This window comes from Nothoprocta perdicaria, unplaced genomic scaffold, assembly GCF_003342845.1.
Source record: "Nothoprocta perdicaria isolate Ctin4 unplaced genomic scaffold, notPer1 scaffold_166, whole genome shotgun sequence".
Lineage (NCBI taxonomy): Eukaryota > Metazoa > Chordata > Aves > Tinamiformes > Tinamidae > Nothoprocta > Nothoprocta perdicaria.
Genome location: NW_020454827.1, coordinates 329,055 through 351,231, shown reverse-complemented (window position 1 = coordinate 351,231; position 22,177 = coordinate 329,055). Strand labels below are relative to the sequence as shown.

The 22,177-nt window shown below is 49.8% G+C and overlaps 1 protein-coding gene across 1 annotated transcript in view; it reads right to left on the bottom strand.

The window, feature by feature from the left end:
- SIL1 (SIL1 nucleotide exchange factor) overlaps positions 1–22,177 on the bottom strand; it is an 85,722-nt gene that overhangs the window by 57,723 nt on the left and 5,822 nt on the right. Inside the window, exons 2-3 of the mRNA XM_026035770.1 lie at positions 7,068–7,182; positions 3,917–4,052 (exon numbers count right to left, since the gene is read on the bottom strand). Of these exons, the coding sequence (XP_025891555.1) occupies positions 3,917–4,052; positions 7,068–7,178 (247 nt within the window). The 5' untranslated portion in view covers positions 7,179–7,182. The remainder of the gene's footprint in view (positions 1–3,916; positions 4,053–7,067; positions 7,183–22,177) is intronic.

Genomic DNA, 22,177 nt, shown 5'->3' with positions numbered 1-22,177 from the left:
CAGCGCAGTGCTCTGCAAGTCAGAAGTTTAAGCACAGCTTAGCGTGCAAGCCAAGCTGGCTCCTGCAACACACGCTGTATCCAGCCAAACGCAAGACGTGCTAGCGCAACCTGAGAGAGAGGTGCAGAGCTGCAAGATTGCAGCCACAACTGGAAGACTCTGCTCCTTTGCTCCGGGCTGTAGGCAGCTGCTCTGTGCCAAAGGAAGCCCCTTCCAGCTGAGAGGAGCCAGCATGGGAGCACAGGAAACACGCCAAGCAGAGCAGAGAGATTTTGTGCAGCCAAGGCTTGCCTGGTCCATCTGCATTTGGAAACTAGACCCGATAGCTCCCAATTTTAAGCTGGCAGCTGAGGAGGCTCTCGGTGAGTTTGGGGAGCTTAGGGAGGACAGAAGCGCTGCTGCCACGGAGGTGGACAGAGCCCGTCTGCCGCGGCGCCGTGCGGCCTGGACCCCCGCAGCGCCAGCACGGCTAATGAGGAAAAGGCCATTAACTCCCTTTCTTCTTTGCCAATTAAGTATGTGCCTCTTCTGCTTCCTAGGAAGCAACAGGAGAATTATGCAGCGTTCTGAAAACTCAGGGGAGAGGAACAGGCGAAGGAGAAACAGGTGGGCTAAGAACGTCAACCTGCTAGTGAATGTGGAAAGAACAAAGGTGACAAGGCAGGGAACCACTGAAACCGGTCCCCAAAGATCTGAACTCAGCTTTGAAGGTCCCCAAGCTGGGGACAGCAATGGGCAAGGAAGCACCATCACACACTCCCACTACCCTTCTGCTCTGCCCCAGGCTCAAGTGAAGTCTAGCTCACTGGGCTAGATGGGCCTCTTGGATAAACCAGCACGGTCATTCTTAAACTCTTACATTGAGTTTCTGGGCTTTTAGGATCTCTGATAATTTGCTTCTCTGTTTCTCCCTTTTTCTTATTCTTTACAGTAACGTATCCGCCAAGGAGCAATTTCTGATCCTAATGTCAGACAGCAAATCTGGCAGTCAATACTGTGATTAGAGTTAGCCGATTTTCAGCCATCATGAGGAATATCTCCTACTCTCTGGTAAGAGAGACAAGGGGAAACAAGGTGCCCAGGTGACAAAGAAAGATAATTCTCCCACAACGAAGCCTGAACGTGCTCTGGGGGGGTCATGTCRCAAGAGGAGGTTGTCTGAAAAGGTGCAAGCAATGCTTTTATACTTGGATAGCTTTGGTAAATCCAAAGAAAACTGTGTCCATTTGAAGCAGAAGACCAGAACATCCCAGAGCACGGTACTTTCAAGGACAGACTCTATCACTGGGTCCGTCCAAACCACCAAGAGCTGTGGGGACTCCAAGTCTCCAACATGGAAGGCTTCCCCGGCTCTGCAGTATCAACACCATCCAATTCCTCCACTGCTCTCTGCCATCCTAAAAACTAAGGATCAATTTTGGTTACCATAACCGACAGGGAAAGACTATCATGAAAAGCAATCGGGTGTTTTTGTGTTGCAACAGCATCATCTCTACACACTAGGAAATGACTAAAAAACAAAGAGGAATCAAAGGTAAAGCAGGTCACCTGAGAYATGTTCCTCACGAGAGCTTTCAACTCAAAAAGGTACCATCAGATGGTAAAAGTGAATTTAGAAAAGAAAAACAACTAGGGAAAGCTTCAATTAAGAAAAAAAAATCCACAGCTGTGATGGAACAGTTTTCTGACCTTGGCATGAGAAGTGATCTGGTAACCAGCATAAATATCCATTCAGAGAAAGAGACAATTCTGTTCATTAAGATACAAGTAGCCTGCAAGTTCCTATAGATGCCAACCAAAAACACTGAGAGAAAAGCCCTGCAGATATCTTCATCGTTTCCTTMGATGATGCAAAACACAACAGGAGAAAAAAAGGAGAAAGCGGGAGATTTTCCAAAGTGCATGTGCCCTCTTCCTCTACCCCAGCAGTGCCTGCTGCATTATTTAATGCTAACTGAGAAAGAAAGAAAGAAACGTTAACAAAGTGTTAAAGTACTGCGGAGTTGGAACAAACCTTTCCTCGGCCCCTGCCAGCTCCCTGGCAGTGAAGGACAACTGAGCACCGGGCTTCCAGATTACAGGCAGCAGCGCTCGTAGGGTACCTGTCTCTCTGTGTTTGCATCCAGCTGCCTCATGCAGCTCGAAGTGTGCACAAAGCACAGGGAAGAACTCCATCAAAATACAGCTCATATTTCAGATGGCAATGGAACTACGGTACAGAGCAGCAGCGCCGTACACAATAGCAATTGAATTTTTTGGAGGGATTTGACAGACTACAGGTTAATAATACTGCAGCAGTCTCGGTGGAAATCTGGTTTGATGCAATTAGCGGCAACCAACTGAAAAATAGCGGAATAAAACTGGAAATACATATGTAAAATATGAGCGACTGTGGGTCTGATGCAAGCCTATAAGTCCCGTTTGGAGCTCAGCAGAGGAATAAGACAAATTTGTAGGGTAAAGAAAACAGAATTCTGTATTCCCATCCACTACTTAGAAGTGAAGATCTAAATTCTGAACCAAGACATTTGCCTCTCCAGTGGAAACTGGTGCAGTTTGTTCCACTGGTGCAATGGAGGACGGCGTAAGGGCATTGCAGAGAGGCAGGCAGGAGGAGGCCAAACCTCTACGGGGCTCTGGGAGATCCACAGCTCTGCCTGCAATTTACTGGTGCTCTGAGAAAAACTACCAGCAGATAGAAGAGCATCAGAGTCTAAGATGCAAAGCATTAAGATTCRCTACGTTGCCAAAATGCATTTCTCTGTTAAACGACAGAAACTCATGGCGTGAGCAACATCATCCGGTGGCCAAACAGACTAGGAGGCAAGCTGTCAGTTAAGCTTTTTACAACAGTAATTTGAAATTCTTTTCCTACAGCATGCAGTGAATGCTGACAAGCTCGACACTTCCACAAGCCCTTTACTGCATGTGCCCAACGTGGAATTGCTAGAAAAACAAAGCAGAGCCCAAGCAACAAAGTTCCTCTGAAACAAAAATGGCAGTGACATTCATAATAACCATGTGTGTGTGTATATATTTTATTTTATTTTATTTTATTTTATTTTATTTTATTTTATTTTATTTTATTTTATTTTATTCTTCAAGAATGGTGATGGGGATCTGACAGTCTTAACACTGAGCAGGGACACAACACACCCTCTACACATAATGGCACAAAAATGGAATATAAATACATACTGCAGCTTTGTGACGTTTAGGGGCTTTGCAAGACATTTACTTTATAGGAAGATTCACTTTTGGGAAAGTGATTCTACTGTATCTGGCTGAAACTTCATGACAAATGAATCCCCTAATTATTTTTCAGACAATGACACTGAGCACTGAAAGAAGGGTTAAATCCCCCCAAAGAGGGTTAAGACTAGATTTTTTTTTTTTTTTTTTTTTTTTTTTTTTTTTTTTTTTTGGGATGTAGACCTTTAGCTTTGAGGAATAAAAACTGGACTTCCTGCAGCTAAGGACTAGAAAGCCCATTGCTAAAAGACCACCATAACACTGGCAGTTCTTGACCAGATTGCCGCAGAGCGGTCCCATCACCAGGGCACAGCAGACCGAGCCGCCACGTGCCAGCAAGCGTTACAAAAGCTGTCCCTCCACAAGCACAGGAAAAGAGAAAGGTCCTCTGAGCTAGTGACAGAGACACATTATCACCTACAGCTTGACTGGCAGCCCTGCTCCAGTGAACTGAAAGCACTTAAGCAACCGGTCCCGTTGCCACCCAGCTTGGCGATGCTCTCGTTTGCTTGCGTTGGGTCATTGCTCTGTTCTTCCTCTGAACACCAACAAAAGCACACATTGTCATGGGAACAAACAGGTATTTTTAGTTGCCGCAAGGCTTCCGTCAGCTGTGTCAGGTGGGGTTTCAGAGAGACACTATAATTAGTCAGCAGCAGGTTACCTGGATGGAGAATTTGCCATTGATGTGTTGGGTAGAACACTTCTAAGTCCTCAGGATCAGCTTCATCTTCTGTTACTGGCTCTGTCCCGCTGTCATCTTTTATGTCGCTCTCTTCTATTTTCGTAAGGGCAAACTCCTTTTGGATAGAAGAGATTCAGCTCATTAGCAATTGCATCTGAGTAATTTAATGCCGGCTGAGAATACCAAATTTTTCCCTCGCCAGCAGATTTTTTTTTTCTCTTTTTGACATCCAAGATTCTTTCCACATGGTTAAATTTAGATTTAAAGAATATTAAAGGTTAAACATGCATAACTAGCATGGCATTTGTGCTGAACAAAGCAATGCAGCTTATTTCCTATTCCAGGGCAGGCTGCAGCCTTTAAACAAGCTCTCGCAGAGCCTCACCTGTATCACACCCGGAGCCAGTAGCTCTGACTATTATTAGGCTGGCATAACATTGTTAGTCCCTGTTTTCCCTTGCCTAAAAATACGCCAAACTTTAACTTTTTCAGTTGAAATTTTCCATACTAGTCTCTTCTGCCTTGAGTGATTTTTTTTTTTTAATATACTTATTTTAAGGGCTTGGAGAGAATTTAAGCTAAAATAGTTCAGCTCTTTCCGAAACAGGACATGGGGAAAACACATTGTTTTGCCCACATTATCAAAATCCTGGCATCCTTTTCTTTGTGCGTTCTGGTACCTTTAGAAACAACGAGCTCTCTAATCGCCACCCACGTCGTAACCGCTGTGTGCGAGTGCTGGGGAGGCTGCAGAACAGGTAAAACTAACGAGCTGACACTAAACAGGGGAAAAACAGGGGTGAGAGGCAGGAAAAATCCCTTGTGCCCAGGGAAGTCTCCGAGTTCACCACAGCGTCTCCCTGGGGAGCTGACAGGAATTGCTCCAATCTGCCGGGAACAAAACTATTGGGAGGTGTAAAAAGGAGCAGCCCCRTCTTGGGAGACAAGTTGAGTGGGAAGCAGAAGGTTTTTCCTGTTTTGGGYTTCAGAGAAATAAATGAGCTGCTTCAGGCTAATAGCCTGGACAGTTCKGTTTCTGCTATGGGGAGTATTACTAGTTTCTGATACTTCCAAAAAAAAAAAAACCCATCACTGGAGCATTTCAAATAACCAACCATCAGGGAAAAATTATTCCTAGCAATGTTAATAAGGGCAATAGCCCAGAACAGCAAGTGTTTCGATATTCATTGTTAGCATATTGTCAGAGAGCCCCAAAAGAAGTCAGTTGAGAGGTTAACTGAAAATTTTAGGCCGCGTTCTGGCTTTGCATCTTCCAACAGCCTCGCTGGAAAAAATGCATGCGTGTTTATGGGCAAAATCTGGCTGCTTTGCATTTAAATCTCTGTTAGCCAGAAAGTGTTTCCGAGCGAGCAAAATGTCAGCCCGAGCAAAACACGTACAATTAGGAACAATGCGATAACGCATTAAGATGCTTGACAAAGCTCTAGAAAGCTTTTATTTTATATGTTAATAGGGAGCAACATTTCCAAAATACATTACCCAAAAATGGAGCTTAACTCCTGTTTTTGCTCAGCGCATTAGCGGCTTGGAATTGCTAAAATCGCGACAAATGGTTAAAGCTCAGCAACGCTCGTAAACATAAAAAGGCAGGTTCCATTGATGAAAAGCAATGTTAACGTTTCGCAAGCCAAGACTCAACAGGACTCAAATAAATGAGTGAGAGCAGTTATTACTTAGCTTATTTGCGCTGTTATATTATTATCCGAGAGGGACTTAGGGATACAGTCCGTTGTGAGTTTACCCACACGCCTCCGGGTGCTGTATCTGTTGACACACCTCATGAGGACGGCTGATGTTTACAGCCGCTGCCTGGGAGAAGTGCTGGGCTCCAAACGTGCCGCAAAGGGCTAAGGGAGGCAACTTGCTTCGTTTCAGTGCTGCTCCCACTGCTTGGCCCACGGTTGCTTTGCAGTTGCCCCGGTTCCACTGGCGGGTTTGGTACCGTGTCCCATTCCTCCCGCCGCAGAACCAGTAACGACCCGCGAACCCTTCCTCGTTTATGCGGGAAGCAACGAGCTGCACCGTTAAGCAGAGCCCTTTCCTTGCTTGGTTTTTATAATTAAAACAGCAGTAAGAAAGATACTTCTAGTCTTTTTTTTTTTAGCAAAACAATGGAAATTTCCTTAAAGGAAAAAAAAAATAAACTCCTTGGTTTCTTAYTCTGAAAGCAGCTGCAATAAATGGGAGAGCCTCAACAGGGATGGTGTGAGACCACCTGCAGTCTGCTCTCCAGTATGCGGAGGATTTGACCAGCACAGGCCTGAAGGCCAGTGGGTGCAGGTGGAGATCGGAGAGCTCCCTTCCCACCAAACTCGGCCCTTGCCTCAATCCCAGCTACACGGGCAGGCTGYCTGACAGCTCAGATGCACGTCCCGGGATGCTCGTCCTGGTGCTTGTTCCTSCAGGCTTGTCCTCGCAAGCTTGTTCCTGCAACCAAGATGACTAYGCTCCATTTCCAGCCCCAAATAAAAACAGATTATAACAACACTGCACGAATCCAAGAAGGGCCCTSAGCACTGCCCTACAGTGCTTATACCTCGTTCAGTCTCTTGTATTTGCTCAGCCCACGGTTCAGAAGGAAATCCCGGCTCTGCACGAGTGCCGAGGGCAGAGAGCACCCACGCGTCTCAACCGTGGCTTGGAAACCACATTGCAAGCAGCAAAACCCACGCACGTGGCACTCGAGCACCCAAGAGGGTGCTTTGGGAGCCTGGGTCTCCGTGACTCACTCCTGGTGACTCAGCAGAGCCGCAGCAAGAAGCATAATCAAGGTCACCTCTCCCCTTGCCACTAGAGCACAAGAACTAGCTTTGCCTCCTGCCAAGGTGGGGCAAACTCCTGCTCAGAGCAGACAAGGTGACGCCCAGGGAACAGGACAGCTGGACATGCTACACTCTTCCCTTCACAAACCCTTTTATTTCCTGGGGTTAGTCTTAAGACACAAGTGTTGCCAAAACGCTGCTCTTGAGAACTTGCTCTTGAAGAGCGCAGAGGTGATTCACCATGTGGGATAACAACCCTGCAGAAGGCTTAGGCAAAGCTGTCACCGCCGGCCAAGAGATGGGTGACAGGTTTAAGTGGCTGAATTGATGGAGCAAYCTGCACTTACAGGAACTCTGTCGCTTAAGCTCGGCCAGGAAAACACCGCAGAGACCAGCAGAACCAGCAGGTTGACTTTAGCAGCCGTGGAGAGGAGAGCAGAGCAGTGAGACATTGCCATCAACCTGAAGGGCGAAGGAAAACAAGATCAAYAACATATTAGCACAAATTTTCATAGTTTTCTGCATCTTTTAGGCTACGTCCTTCAACACGGCACAAGTTTAGGGCTACGATACAGCAGGACACAGAGTATTTGAGTTACTCTCAACCGGTGAGCCAACTGGGGGGTCAGCTCACCAGTTTTATCAAAAGGCATCAGATATTATGGGCTGGCTGTATCACTAATGTTAATGATGGAAAGCAGTTTCACCATGAAGGTGCTTAAGTCTCTCCTGGAAAACATGTAGAGATGGGCAAGTCTTGTTTAAAATCACTGTGTTATCAGCATGGCCAACAGCTACAGGGAAAAAACAACATTCAGTTTCAGTCCTGCCCAGGCTTTTATGCACGTACTTAATTTTGAGCACAGAAGCAAGCAAGCTGATTCAAATTAAACAAGACCTATTAATGCAGCTGGAGGCTTGACCACCCTCATCGCCGCACGTGTAGCTCCGCTCACACAGAGAGGCAAGAGGAGGTGCTGACCCGCTGCCCAGGGCGCCCCGAGCGCAYAAGGGGCTCCTCTGATTGGCACTAAACTGACACGCTGCTAAATTAAACTCCATGAAGTCCTCCAAAAGCAGATGAGCCTGATTAGTTCCGTTCAAACCCTCCTCCGTTACTCATCCCTCTGCTCCAGCTCCCATCCAGGTTTTAAAGCTTTTCCTGCCATGTACACGCAGAGTCCTAAGGATCTGTCTGCCTCCAGCGTGTGTTCGGATCACATCCCAGATTTCTTCCTTCCTTCTACTCCCACGTGCAGGAAACATGCTTTAAGTGGAGCTGTCATGATACTTGCTGAAGAAAATCCGTACGCTTCTTTCGTTGGCCAAACCTCCCCTGCTGCCAGGAGGGCTTTAGCCTGAATTACCAACTGCAAAAGCCTGGTTGCATGAAAACGCTGAAGGAACCCAGCATCCCAAGCACACTCCTAGGCTCCGCTGGGCATTCCCAACCAGGGAAGCTCTGCTCAGAGCTGTCTCTGGACAAGAGTTTGCAGCTCCTGGAAGAGTAGCTCTGTTGGATCAACTCCAAGGTTGGCCCAGGAGCTCTGCTCTACAGAGCTGGAGAAAGACTGGTCCTACCTGGCCCCTGAAGGCCAGCGGGCAGAGCACAAGCTCTTTTCCTTCCCACTCCTGAGGACCAGGAGAAGCAGATGTCACCCTGCACCTCTGACACCTGTATCAACACCACCACCACAGGACTGGGTCCCGCCATCCCCATCCAGCAGAGGATGGGGCATCACAGATGCACCCGATGCCAGCTCCTGCTATCCCAGGACGTCACTCCCACAAGGAAGGACTTGGGGGACAAGGAATAAATGGAGGCATCTYCTTCCACTTCTTACCCTGATCCTGTTTCTCCATTCTTTTATATACTACCACTCCCTCTCCCTGATTGTTCTTTTTAAATATGTCTTAACAACAAAAACAACAAAAAAAGAGCCGGAAAACCAAAAATATCACTAACCATCTCAAACTCATCCATTCTCAAAGGATAYAAGTGCTCTCCCGGCTAATACCACACTCAGGACCTCAAACTTAAGAGCAAGACATAGGATCGCCTTTCCCACCTGGTGTCAGAGAAAAGGGATGCATTTCCTAYTGGAAACGGATTTTCTTTAGCTATAAAGCAAAAGACAAAAGGGGCATAATGAAAAATAAATGTGCCCCCAAAATTTGGGGCTGTAAGTCTGGAAATAAAAGGGAACGGGCGAGAGAAATTCAACAACGCGGCGGCTGGCAGGAAACTCGCACTTCCATGGAAATGGAGCTCACGTGTAGGGAGCAGGCGGGCGGCAGATCGCAGCACAGCCCCTTTAAAGGCAGCRCGCTCCTGCCTGCCTGGAATGTGACATTTAGCGCAGTGCCTGGGTCCCAGGTAGGGAGGGAGAGSGAACGGAGAAGGGAGGTCTGAGGCTCCTGGGGAGAGACGCCTGCGCGGGCTGCCAGCTTGCCGCAAGACAGACGGACGCAGAGGGCGGAGAGGATTTTCAGGCCAAATGTTACTTGCATACTAAGCGTTTTTGGGAAGGACCCTCCGACTTGCAAAGGAAAAGGAACAGGGAGGGTGGCCCCCGCAAGGCGCACGGGGAGAGGTCGCACGGCTCCAGGAATGTGCAGGGCACCAATGGGCCAGCGCAAATGCCCCCCGTGCYGAGAGCGGCTTTGCTCGCAACAATCCGCTTCTGTTAAAGGAAATCAGGGACCGGGAAAAGGGCAAAAGATCASATCCAAAGAAGCTGCTCTTCCCGGCAGCAGCCCGGAGTGGCTCCATCCTCATGGAGCGGCTCGTCATGAGCATCCYCATGCAGGCAAGTTCTGCTCCGCAGCTCCACAGACCCCCCTTGGTACCACAGAAACAAGAGCATTTGCCATTATATTCGCTATTAGTGGAGACATTTTACTGCTTTTACCAGCTGCGCTGCCCAGCTCAGCCAACGCAGGCAGAGGTGGCAGTTCAAAGGGATTCGGTAACAGGAACATATTTCATTAATGCCTTCTGCTGCTGGGAACACTCCATTCTTTCATGTCCCGACTCAAAGCGAGCGCTGTGGATACTCTGCCACTCCAATAAATCTGTCCGCAGCCTCATCTGAATTCCGAGCAGCGCTTCGGCAAGGAGGCACCAACAGCCCAATGCATCCTCTGGCCCCCACCATGCTCCTTCTTTTCTTATGGCCAACAGGAAGCAATAGCAATAAGCTAATCCTTGCTCTCATCTAAGGATCAAGGGAGCAGTGTAGGAATTACGGCAGTCTTGCAAAATCACCTGAAAATTTGCTAGCCTCGGCACGGTTTCTGCTCAGCCGCCCTTTGTTGAGGTGGCCAACRGCCACCACAGAAGCACCGGGTGCCTCGTGTTTGCCTAAAACATGAATTATTCACAGCGTTCCCCTCGCAGACCATTAGGCAGCACCAGTGAAGAACTAAACAAGGATAGGAAGTGAGGAGCACATGCCCAAACACCCTTTGGCTGAGCTGGGGATGAGATCCCCAAGCACTTGCAWCTTCTTTGGTCCAGGCCATTTGAATAGCACTACTTTAGGAAAAGTGTTTTAAAGATACATGGGTAAATCTGGCTGCCATCCTGAAGAGATGCAGGACACGATCCTATTGCAACCTGTGCTGAGTTAAAATGCCACATCCTCCACCTCTGATGGACTCTGGCAGCACAAGGAAGAAGGTTTAGGCTGAAATGCAGCCCCTGTACAAGAGAAGAGACAACTGGAGGACAGAATAAAGATCGCTTGGAGACCACAGGACATGATTTGCCAGYGCCACTCAGTTCCCCAGTGCATTACAATGGGGTTTTCACAGCTCCATGCTTCCAAAAGCAGCACTGTTCTGCSGAGAAGATCAGCCTTGCATCTTCCCAGAACCACAGACACACCAAGACTCCCATGAAGTACAAAAAAAAGCCAGCCTGGAAATACTGATATTATGATGGAGATGGGCAGAGGTGATCTGCTCAGCAGATCTCAGTCCTGAAGACTTGCCTCAAGCCTTTCCTGCCTTGAGAGCAGATGAAGACTATACCTTGATTTCTGGCGTGGGATTTCTTGGATTTCCATTAGAAAYGGGAGTCATGAGAACACAACTGGCCCATACTAGAAGCCCAGGAATGGCTCTYGTAAGAGAGGGCCTAGGTCTGGTCCTTGCAAATGTGACTGGCTGGGRCTGGCGACCTGCAGCACGTTTCAATGCAGACGATTCAATCTGAAGGGCAAGACGCTGCAAGAACCGCAACGCTCGCTACCTTTGAGAGCCGGCTGTCGGGATTCATAGAAATCCTCCGTCTCCTGTGCATGCTGAGAACATTACAGAACAGCAACTTGAACTTCTCCTTTCACAGCCCCACAAAACCCTTCCTGAAGGGGTTGGAGGCTGTGCTGCACATGTTTAATGAGGCTGTTAAAGCAGGGGCTCCGTTTCAGGTGGCCAGACAGAGTCTACCTGCTGACTTCTTGCAGGAAGCCGGAGGGTGATAAACCCGTGTCCGTGGGCATGCATCCCCCCAGCCAGGCATGCATCCCAGCTCCCTGCCTCCATGGACAGAGTTCTCAGCAGCAGCACGTCTAAAAAGAGGTAGCGGTGAATTTTCTTCTCAATTAAAGCCAATATAACGAGTGCAAGGAAGCTGGAAGAGACCTGAATGCACTTGACAGATCAAATAACTGGATCTGAATAAAAATCGATAACGAAAACAGAATAATAAATAATAAAGAACATATCACTTTATGCAAAGCCAGAGAAGGGCCCTGAATGGCAGAACACACCACAAAGAGGAGCTTCCTCCAGGGTCTTCCACAGATGCTCCAGAGGGAGCCTTGATGCATCGTTCCTCAATTTTCCCAGGATGGAAATAGGGCAGGGAAGAGACTTGCCAGGGATGGACACGTCGCTATGTCCAGCAAAAATCACAGACAATTCCAGCAAGGAKCCAGGGCCCACTCTGCCGGAGCGGTGTCCTCAGCGAGAGGTCCCGCGTAGCCACGTGGAAGAGAAGGCCGCAAACAGCAGCATGGGATTCACGGAATCACAGARTGGTTAAGGCTGGAAGAGACCTCTAGAGATCATCTAGTCCAACCTTCCTGCTCAAGCAGGGACACCCAGAGCATGYGGCACAGGGTGGCATCCAGGTGGGTTTTGAAGGCCTCCAGAGAAGGAGACTCCACAACCTTGATGGGCAGCACGTGCCCGCCTGCGATGTGATGACTCTGCCAGCTCATAACTTCCAGGAACAAATAATAACAGTAAATATTAACGACCCCCACYGGTTTAGCCTTCATCTAACACGAGCGCGTGGCCCTTCTGAGAGCACCTCACTGAGACGCTGCCTGGCGTCCCCGTCCCACGCCAGCTGCCGATGGTCCCCGGCGAAGAGCAAAGCTGCTCGACGGTCCCGAGAGCCTCCTCGCGGGCTCGTTCTTCCTCCGAGCCGCCAGCTCTCCCGCTTGTGCTGCTTCGCCTGCTGCTGAGCAGTGGTTACGGATACCGCTGCCCTTGTCTAGCTGACCGCGGATGCCTCGGGAAACGAGCTCGTGGCGGACGGCGACACAGCAGCGCACAGGGACGCCCTGTGTCTCCTCAGGTACTCGTCGCTATCCATTTTCAGCACGACCCGGCCACCTCCACCAACACCTCCCCGCACATCTACACGCAAGGCCACGGGATAGATGAGATATGTCCCTATATGTGGCATATCACACCCGGCAGTCACTGTTGGCAGCTGCATCCGTTTGACACCTTGGCCAGAGGCCACCTGTGGCCAGTGGCACCGTTGCTGCATGGGACTCCTCCCAACACCCATTGGAGCGCCTTGCAAGGCAAGAAAGCGCATGAAGAAAGTGGTCGCCTTGTCTCAGCACTTGTGGCACCGAGGCGGCATGACCAGGCCCTCGGAGCATTCTCGCCAGCCTAACTCATTATTTAAATAACGCCGTGTGTACAAACAGCTTCACACTTCAACGTTAAGCACCATTTCAACTACTAATTAAACGCACTTAATAAATCCCTTCAGAACCTCGGGCATCCACAGGCACTGCTGTGTCCCGGCTTGCTGGGAAGCATCCCAAGGATGCTGGGGGGATTCCTCGCTTGGAAGCATCCCCAGGTGGCCAATTCTGCCCATCTTGGGGCTGCCTCCATCAGCATCCAGCCACCCAAGGCCCCTGCCAGCCTATTTCAAGAGCTCCGAATATCTGCAGCACAGGAAGGCTCCATATGTGGGCAACACAGGGTGGGAGGCTGTTCTGCTCAAGAGGGAAAGAGAAGAAAAAGAAAACCCTCAAGCCACGCCTCAGAGATCAGAAGGCCGAATTTAACATTTGTTCTTTATAAATAATATATCCATTTGAATTTATGACAGCTTCTGAGGCAGGCCTTGGCGCCCGCCTTCCTCGCACGACGCCCTCGCCCAGCGCTGGGGCMGCCGCGCGCCCTGGCTCAGCAGCCCCGGGCCAGCGAGGACCCGGCTGGGCAGAGCAGACCTGCAGATCCCTCTCCGGAGGAGACCTGTCTCCTGTCTCCTGACTTCTGCAAAGGGGAATGTCCAAGGAGCTACGTCCCGCACGGCAGAGCCCTTTCTGCGCTTGCTCCCCATCCGCCCTCTCTCATCAGCTCTTCCAGCCTCCGCATGAGCCTCTCCTCTTGCCCATAACTATCAGCTCCTTGCTGCAATTCACCATGTACAGTATAAAAAAAGAGTCTTTTTTTTCCCCCCCCTCTCATACCATGTCTATCATTCCYATCAGCCCCTATTTTCTATTTCTTTGGCTCGGTCTAACCTGGGAGCCTGCCAGGGTTGGGAGTGTTTTTAGGTTCCCCTCTGCACCAAGGGATATCCGAGCACGGAGAGGTGCCCACGGGCTGCAGGCACTTTCTGCAGAATTGGGACTCCCACAGCAAGGAAAACGCCCAACACCCTACTCAATGTCCCGATATATTTGTGGCTACCAAAAGGCAAAGATTGACCTGGCATATCCCCAGCCTCTCTGGAAACAGAGTCTTTTGTTCTTTCCAAGTTTCCCCTAAGGCCCCAAACTCGAGAAAACCCCCCATTTCTACCATCTTTCCTTCTCCTCCCCGCTGCCTCTCTATGGCAGGATGGATTCAGCAAGGGCCAAGCACCACCATGAAACATCTACACACAAACCGTGCCTAAACGGCACCTTCTCGGAGCTGCTCCTGTCCCCTCAAAGACTTTGCAGTCTCTAAGTGTTCATCCTGGACCACCAACCTTCTCCCGTGCCCTTGCCCAGCTTTGGCACAACATTTTATACCACTAAATCTAACATCCTTCCACCCAGTCCCGTGCCCAAAGACGTGTGYTTCAGCCTGTGCCCATTAACGCTCTCGCTGCTGGATCTGTCCCCGTACAGAGGTTTCTTTTCTGGCCCGTTGCCTCTCCTGAGCCAAGAAGCCCTCTGAGTTCAGCAACGCCGCATGAGTCACCCTGCAAGCAGCTCAGAAACCGTCTGGGAAAGTGGGCAAGCAAAGGACCTTTCCAAAGAGCTCTATCGATCCGTGAGAAACAGCGAGCTGTAAAGTTTATGAAAAATGCATTTCCTCACTCCTTGCTCGTACGTGCGGCCGAGGTGACGGCTCCTGTTCAAAGGCAACCCATGGGCATCGGTCAGAGCAGGCTCCCGACGGCAACAAGGGCAGCCCACACGGCTACCCACGCTCGAGCTACACAGCCCCGGCCGTCATGCACCATGGTGAACGTGGCCTTGGAGKGGACAGGATTAATTGCACGGGGCAGCTGACTGGATGCCCTGTTCAGGACCTGCCTTTCAAGTGGGTTGTGCTCCCTCCTGCTCCAGTTTTGTGGCAGGATCCCAGCTAAGGAGCCGGAGGGCCGCAGGGTGCTGCTTTGGGAGCCCATGCGGAAGCTGCTCCATCAGCCACGTGCAGCAAAACTCACGTGAAGCCACAGCAAGAGAATCTCAAACTGTCTCTTTTGAGGGGATGCAACATTAGATCCATTGCTCCAGAGCTGGTTGGCTCAGGACCATCGCTGGGTTTGCACCCTCTAGGGCAAATCATTCACCTCTCTGGGGCTCAGTTTCCCTGGCTGCAAAACAGGCCCCACATTTATCAACAAATAAAGCCTGCTGCTTTGTTATCTTGCTTGGACAGAAGGCATTATCAAATTTAACTTACTTTTTTTCCCCAGTACAAGCAAGTTTTAATGCGATACCAGAGGACGCTTTTCATAACCTACTGAAAAAAAAAAACCACCCCRGGCAGCTACGAGCACAAAGAGAAAATGGAGAGGCCATCAGCACAACCCAAGACAARACCGACTCTCCCGATGACTTCCATTCTTTTACCTAGGCACTTGGCTCCAAGATTAAAGCCTGAGACATGTTGCTCAGGCACAAGGGCCTCCACAAGCTGAAACAAAAGCAGGAGAACAGCTAGCCAGCAGCAGGCAGCCTTCAGTTAGCATCTTCCTTTCCCCTAAGGAAATTTAAAATAGCAAAGGGCTCCGAAGACTGCAAATGCAGAACTTAAGCACACAGGAAGCTAAAAGAGAACACGATTTTCCCCTCTCCTGTATTCTGTCATCTGCCATCTCCACATTACCAAAACGTGGGGTTTTTTTTTTCCGTTCTGCTTATGACATGATTGCAGACAGACTGGCAGAAGTCTCTCCTTATGTGTTCATCTCTACCCAGCATCTCGATCTTAGCTGCATGTAGCAGTCTAGCATCCATCCTCGGCWGGCCCCTGGGCACTATGTTAAGCTTAATATCAGAGAGGAAGGCAGGAAATTGCCTACATGCAAAGCACCATCAATTGCAGAGAGTTCCCCATTTAAAAATTGATTTCTTCTCTGCTCTCTTCTCCGATGGAGCTATTTTAGGTGCTACTTGTAGCCACGTATGGAGAAAAGAAAAAAAAAACACAAGTCAGAGAGTGACAGCGCGGTGTCCCTTTAATTACAGCAATCGCAGCTATAACACAGCCTATTAGGTTGCCCGTGGAAAATGTTTGAAACGATTACTCAGCCACTACCAGCCACAAAATTGCTCTGGCCAGGCATGTCCACTGGATGGGGTAGATACCGGCCAAAGTCCTTAAGAAGATGAGAAGGTCTTAGGGTCTTAGGGGTCCTGCTGAAGGCACAACGTGAGCGTTAGGAGATGGCCCTGATGAGCTGCGTGGCTGTGACCTTCCCGGTGTAATCCTGCCTTTTGCCGCTGCAGCCTCCGCGAAGCAAAGCTTTGATCCACCGAGGTACTCCAGCTTCAGAGCCGTCTTTCCTTTTGCCGCCTCGACATGACGGACGAGTTTGAGTTCCTGAGCATGCCTGCTTCAGACAGGCCCACTTTGATGTTCCACGGAGAGCCAGTGTCTGTGACTCTTCTGGTCTCTTCAAACAAAGGTAGARCCGTGGCCTGTGATCTGTGAAAAAAGAGCATTTTCCTTGGGGAAAAAAAAGTCAAACTAGCGCTCATCTCCACCTTGTCATCATGGAACAGACGGAACTGATGCTTCAAAGAGCTTCTCGATCTTAAATCCTTATGACATGGTGACAAATTAGGGAACTTGTCTCACCGATTCCAGCAGAGGTTATGAAACAACATTTCAGTGAACGCCTTACCGGCCATGGGATCCTCTGCGCGTTGTCAGAGCTGCATCAACCCCCCACCTGCACTCGAGAGCAGCTTAGCCTGGACAGCTCCACTCAAAAGGGAAGACTGACCACGTCACTGCAGTCAGTTTAGCTGCAAATTCAGGACAGAGCCAGACGTGCAGCGTGAAGGGTTCACGGAAAGAATCSTTTTAACTTCTATGCCTAAAGGAGCCAATAACATTACAAGGTAGACCTGAACTAGGGGCTTCAAACACCCAACAATTCCATTTTTGGAAAGCAAAAGCATCTCACAGAGAGCCTGGAAAGTCATTTCTCCATTGGCCAAGGACAGCCGAGAAGGTCTCCAAGAGGAACAAGCAGGCAGCTGCTTCTCCAAGCCCTCCATTAAAAAAAAWGATTAATAATAATAATAAGGGGGAGATAGAAAGGAGCTAGATGGGATARAAAGGATAGGAAAGAGGTAAGACAGAAGCAAGAAAAAAGCTAAAGACAATTCTAACTCAAAGGAGAAATAAACCTCCCAAGCAGTAGGAACGGGCCAAGACCATGGCTCTCACCTGAGCCTACGACTGCACTCCCAGCACTTGAAATTACTGTCCACAGAGTTCAGTTTGGTGAAGTCAACTTCGCTTCGTCAGGCTAGCAAAGAGAGGAACCCAAAAGCGCGAGTGACCGAGGGAGGAGGAAAGCAGAGGGCAATTGGCAGCAACTGTTTTTCCTGTGATCTTCTCTTCCCAGTGACAAAAGCTGTGTTTCTATCCTCAGCATCCTTTGATGCAGACTGAAAAGACCCACTGCTTCTCCTCTTGAGCTTCCATCAACAGCAGGAGACCTTAAAAGAACTCACTTAAAAGAAGTGACGCATGGCAGTGGGAAGCAGCAGCCTGAGGATAGAGTGATTTTTCTTCTCTCCGTTCCTTGGCCTTTGCTCTACGGTTTCTTGCTTGTACGACTTCGCTGAACCCTCCTTGCCTGCTCTAATGGCTAAAGGAAGATTTTTTAGGCACTGACTCCCTTTAAGCTCTAAWGAAAGAGGTGTCTGTAGCACCTTCAGCTCTGCTCTGAAACACGAGGACATCCTGAAGAACTTTCCTTGTGTCCTGGTGGTGCCACAGACTCCTCCCGCCGTATCCAACAGGGAGAGACAGGAAGCCCATGATGGCACTGCCAGGAGGGCACGTTTATGCTAGGGAGGATTCTCCCATGATGACTACAGATTTCAGCTGATTTTAACCACGCAGAGGAGAAAATATCCAGCAGAGCTTTCAGGACAGATGGACTGCTAAGAAAACTGCCGCGTGAATCCAGGTTGTTTCAGGGGCAGCCCCAYGATGACACACAGCACCTACAGCTGCCACACATCAAGAGAGGCTGGAGGAGTGAGACACCTCGGTGCATGCACAGGATCCCTGCAGGGATGCAGCCACTCACCTAGGTAAGAGTTTGCAACATCAGGGTCAGGCGGTACATTTTTTCAAGAGCAAAAAGTCTATCATTTATGCAATAAATGTTACATTAAGGCCACAGTGCAATAAAAATAACAGTAGTGGTCTCTAGCCTCCAAATAAAGTAAAAAATAAGTTTCTTTTTGCTTAAAAAGCAAGAAAACAAAGCAAGCGGCACTGCTACAGAAAGTGCTGACCCGGTCTTGAGTTCACACACCGAGCGGAGCTGCGCGATCATCTACACGCCCGGCSGTCTCCTCCAGCCGATGCCTCGTAATGGGCAGAGCCCTTCGGCCTTCGGCCTCCTGCCTCCTCATCGCACCTGTGCCAAAAGTGCCCGCAAAGGCGCTGCCTGCTCCTTACTCTTCAGTTACAGCGTTAGGGAGGGCCGGTCAATCGTCTCAGCGCTGGGTCGGCTCCACACACCTCAACCCGTTGGAAAGAGCCCAGAAGGCACCGCACACTCGGGCACATCCGTCCACACGCGCCGCGGGGAGATGCCCCCTCACAAATACATTTCCAGCACACATAAACTCTCCTTTAAATCAAGCAGCCTGTTCTGTTTTAGTTAAGATTTACTGGGAGGGKTTTTTTTTTYCCCCCCTCATTTTGGAAGCAACAATAGATGGACAGAAAGAGAAGAAATTAATGAACATAGTAATTATTCCCAAAGTTGCAAATAGGAGTGATTCTTCACCCCGAGACAAGTCTGGAAAACACGATTAAAATGCTTCGGGGACATATTCCTGAAACTGCGGGTAATAGAACAGATAAAACAYATTTACAGTATCTCACAGGGGACATGTACTTTTTAGGTAAGAGCTATAATTCTGCTGTGAAAAATAATATCCTTCCATTCCTCACTGCAGAGTTAAACGGATGCCCCCAAAAAACCCCACGCCAAGAGAACAAAGTGTCTTYAGTGGCAGTCGGGTCTGGCTCCGGCGCCCTGGAGAGCGGCAAGGAGCAGCGGCGGCATCGGCCGGGCCGCGCGGCGAGCGCCGTCAATAAGCGCTGCGGATGGCGCAGTTGAGCGGAGCAGCCCAAGGAGGGGGATCGGAGGCAGGCTCCTTCCGTAGGGCCCTTCGGAGAGGAGGGCAGCGGCGCCGCCGGCCGCGCTGTCCCTGGCACCCGCGACGCCAAGGCTGCCAAGGAGCAGCCTGCGCCTCGGGTAGCCACCAGCAGCAGCAGTTTGTCATGTGTCACATCAAATGAGCTCGCCGGGGACCGCCGCGCTCCCTTAAGCAGATGGCTGCCAAACTCCAAAGAAAAAAACCCAAGAAACCCAACTGCCCGGTGCTAAACCCAAGTGCCTACAAAGAACCAGAGCGCTTTTCATTTTTAAAACCCATTAGGACGCTGCRATCCGCTCCCCGCAGCACCTTCCCTGCGAGGCAGCCATCAGCGGTATCCATTATTGAGGAGGACTGCTCCGACCTTCCTCCTCGCCAGGGCCTGTTCTCGCTCCTCCCGTCTTCACTGCTCTCTCCCGCTCACAGCACTGGGTCTGGCAGGGGGCACCAGTGTCCCCACGAGGCGGTGCTGGCATGTTCCCTGTGCAGACACTCAGCACGGCATTCGAGACAGGTTTCCACCACAACCACAAACCCAAAAGTTCATTCCTGAGCATCATCAGYGCTTCCCTGCCCAGTTCTCCTGTGAGTTGGAGCTGGTGTTGAAGCCCCTTGTGAAGTGTGAGGTTACACTGCTATTCCCAAACCAGCTGCTTCATCCCTGAGTTCAYCCAGAACATGGCAGAACTTCCAAGTTGTTCAGCCATTTCCACACCATCTCCAACCCAGCTCACCCAGCTGCCCCTTTTAGCTTTGGCTTCATTCACCTTTTTGACTGAACACAGCTCCTGTGGGGAGGCCCCTGCTCTCCACTGATACCACGTTTACTGCTAAGCTAGATGTACAGGGAGCTGAAAACCCTTTCAAAACGGTGGCCAAACTTTTCAGGACCTRAGGACCTACCTGTGCTTCCAGACCTCGGCTACTACAGCCATATCAGAAGCCACCAGAAACCAGACACTTGGCTGCTCAGGCAAACATCAGACCTCAGCACTTACATCACAGAAGAAGAATCCCTTAGCCAATAATTCATYCGGCAGTTCCAGATGTTCCGGTAGCCAGAGTCCTTCAACTGATAGTAGCCACCTGTCACCAGCGGTAGCCTCCAAAACCTCTCCTATAGAACCTGAGTGGCTCCAAAGTGTCTACCAAAGACCTGAAGTTCTCAGTTGCTTGGGGCCTTTATAAACCTACCAAGGGTGAGACTGTTTCAAAAAGTGACCATGAACCGCAGAAAGCGAAGAGATCTAAAGGACGGATGAGAGAAGTAGGAAGCCCTGTCTCAAGGCACCAAAAAGCAACTGCCCCTACCAAGCCCCGGCATRACCTTGGATGACACTACAAAGAAAGAAGAAGTGAGAAAAGGAAAGAAACCCTGCAGCAAAGAACAAGGAAAGAACAGGGGGAAGGCACAGGGCATTCCCCTTGCAAGTGGCAGCACCTGAACAGACCTTCAGCAGCATTTATTTTTCCACAGTTTATTTAAAGAGCGAGTGATGCCTCATGACAAGTTATGACAAGTTATATTTAGACGTAGCTGGGTCAGCACTAGGGTTTCTCCCCAGGCTGGAGTGGAATCGAGCACAGGCACCATCTCCTCACCCTCCCTCGGCCACCATGGCTCTTTCTTCAGGTGCACCACGCACGGCCAGCAGCTGCAGGCACCAGGAGACTCGCAGAGCACTCGTGGCAGAGCAGAGAGCGTCCCCGAAACACAAAGAGCGTCAGACCGAGTCCTCAAGGAGGACGTGGTAACAGACACGAGGTCCTATTGCCTACGGGGAAGCTTTGCAGGCACTTGCAGCCGCAAAAGCGCGAGCCAAAAGCCGAGTTGATGCAGATCTTCCTCAAACTTCAACCATGGGATCTCCATCAAAGAGCTCCTTGGCCTGTCACCTGCTCACAGGAGGATGTGGCTTTGGGGACATCCGACCACTGCGTTTCCCCAGCCCGCGTAGCTGGGGAGCTGTTCACAGCCAGGCTAAGCAGGCCAAGCCTTGGGCAGAAGACCAGAAGGAGACTCAAACACGCAGCTCTGAGCAGAGGACAGAAGGCTCTGCCCACTGTCTACCATTCCCCCGCGAGGCTTCTGATGCCTTTTAATGCGTTTATTACCCAATTTATTTGTAATTTTTTGCTCAGATCTCCGTCTTGCAAGTATTTCAAAGAGAAACCCAACAGCCACAGAACTGAAGAGCTCCATGGCACCCGCGCTGATTTCCTCAACAAATTCCCGCTCCGTTTCTCAACAATGGAAACTTATCCCACAAGGCGAGGGAACAAAAGGGTCGCTGGCTCCCTGCAAGCGCGTTGCAGCTCAAAGGCACCAACCCCACTCGGCGCCTCGAGCGCCACTCCGCCAACATCTAAACAAAGACACAATAGATGGCAAAGAACCCCGTTAAAATGGGGGRAAATCCCACATTGGGGGTGTTGTTGTGATTCCCAGAGACCTCCCGCCCATGTAGAACAACTTTCCAAGCATCTTGGGGTGTGGTTTATGCTTGTCTAGCCCAAGCCCGTTGGGTGGAAAGGGAAGGTTGCAGCTCCGAGGTTATTCCTAATTTGGGTGCAGGGAGAGTGGACACAGGAGTATTGCTTGTGCTTCCCTGCAATCTCCCTACACGAGGAATGTCCTATCCCGTGGCAAGCCCTTTCCAGGCCTGCAGCTTTCCCAGGGCAGATGTGCGCAGGGTTCCTCMCGTGTGGCGCTTCAGTTTTGTACCCCTGGCTGCAGCCCATCTCGCTGAGCACTGAACAACATGACAGCCTTCAAAAAACCATTCCAACAGCCCAGAGTTTGGAGCAGGCTCTAATTCATGCAGGGCTCCCCTTGGAAATTTTGCATAGCGTAATAGGCTATTTTGTGGGCAGGGAGAGATCAAGAAAATTAATTAAGTCGGAGTAAGAAATAACCCCCCCAAAAGTGAGTAATGGTGCTAAAGCAGCTATCATGGACTGGCCAAGCACATTTTAAGGGCTATCCATTTTCCCTTCTACAGTGTCTTGGAAAAGAAAACGGAGTGCATTTGTTCTGTGTGCATATTGTCTCCTATTTGTTACTGTCTATCTATTGAAGCTTACTTGAAAAACAAAATTTAATTAAAACCCACAGCGCTGCATGCCCTGCCTTTGAAATATGCTTGCATTAGCAGATCATTACAGCAAATGAAATACAGCTTCGTATCATATTTTTCAAACACTGTCCTAAAACATTTGCAAATTAAATAATACTCTCGCAGAGAGAAATTAAGCGACAGGGTGTTTAGCAAGGGCAACGAGATGTTTACAGACGTGGGGCCAACGAGGCAGGGAAGGATGCTCTAGTCAAGGTG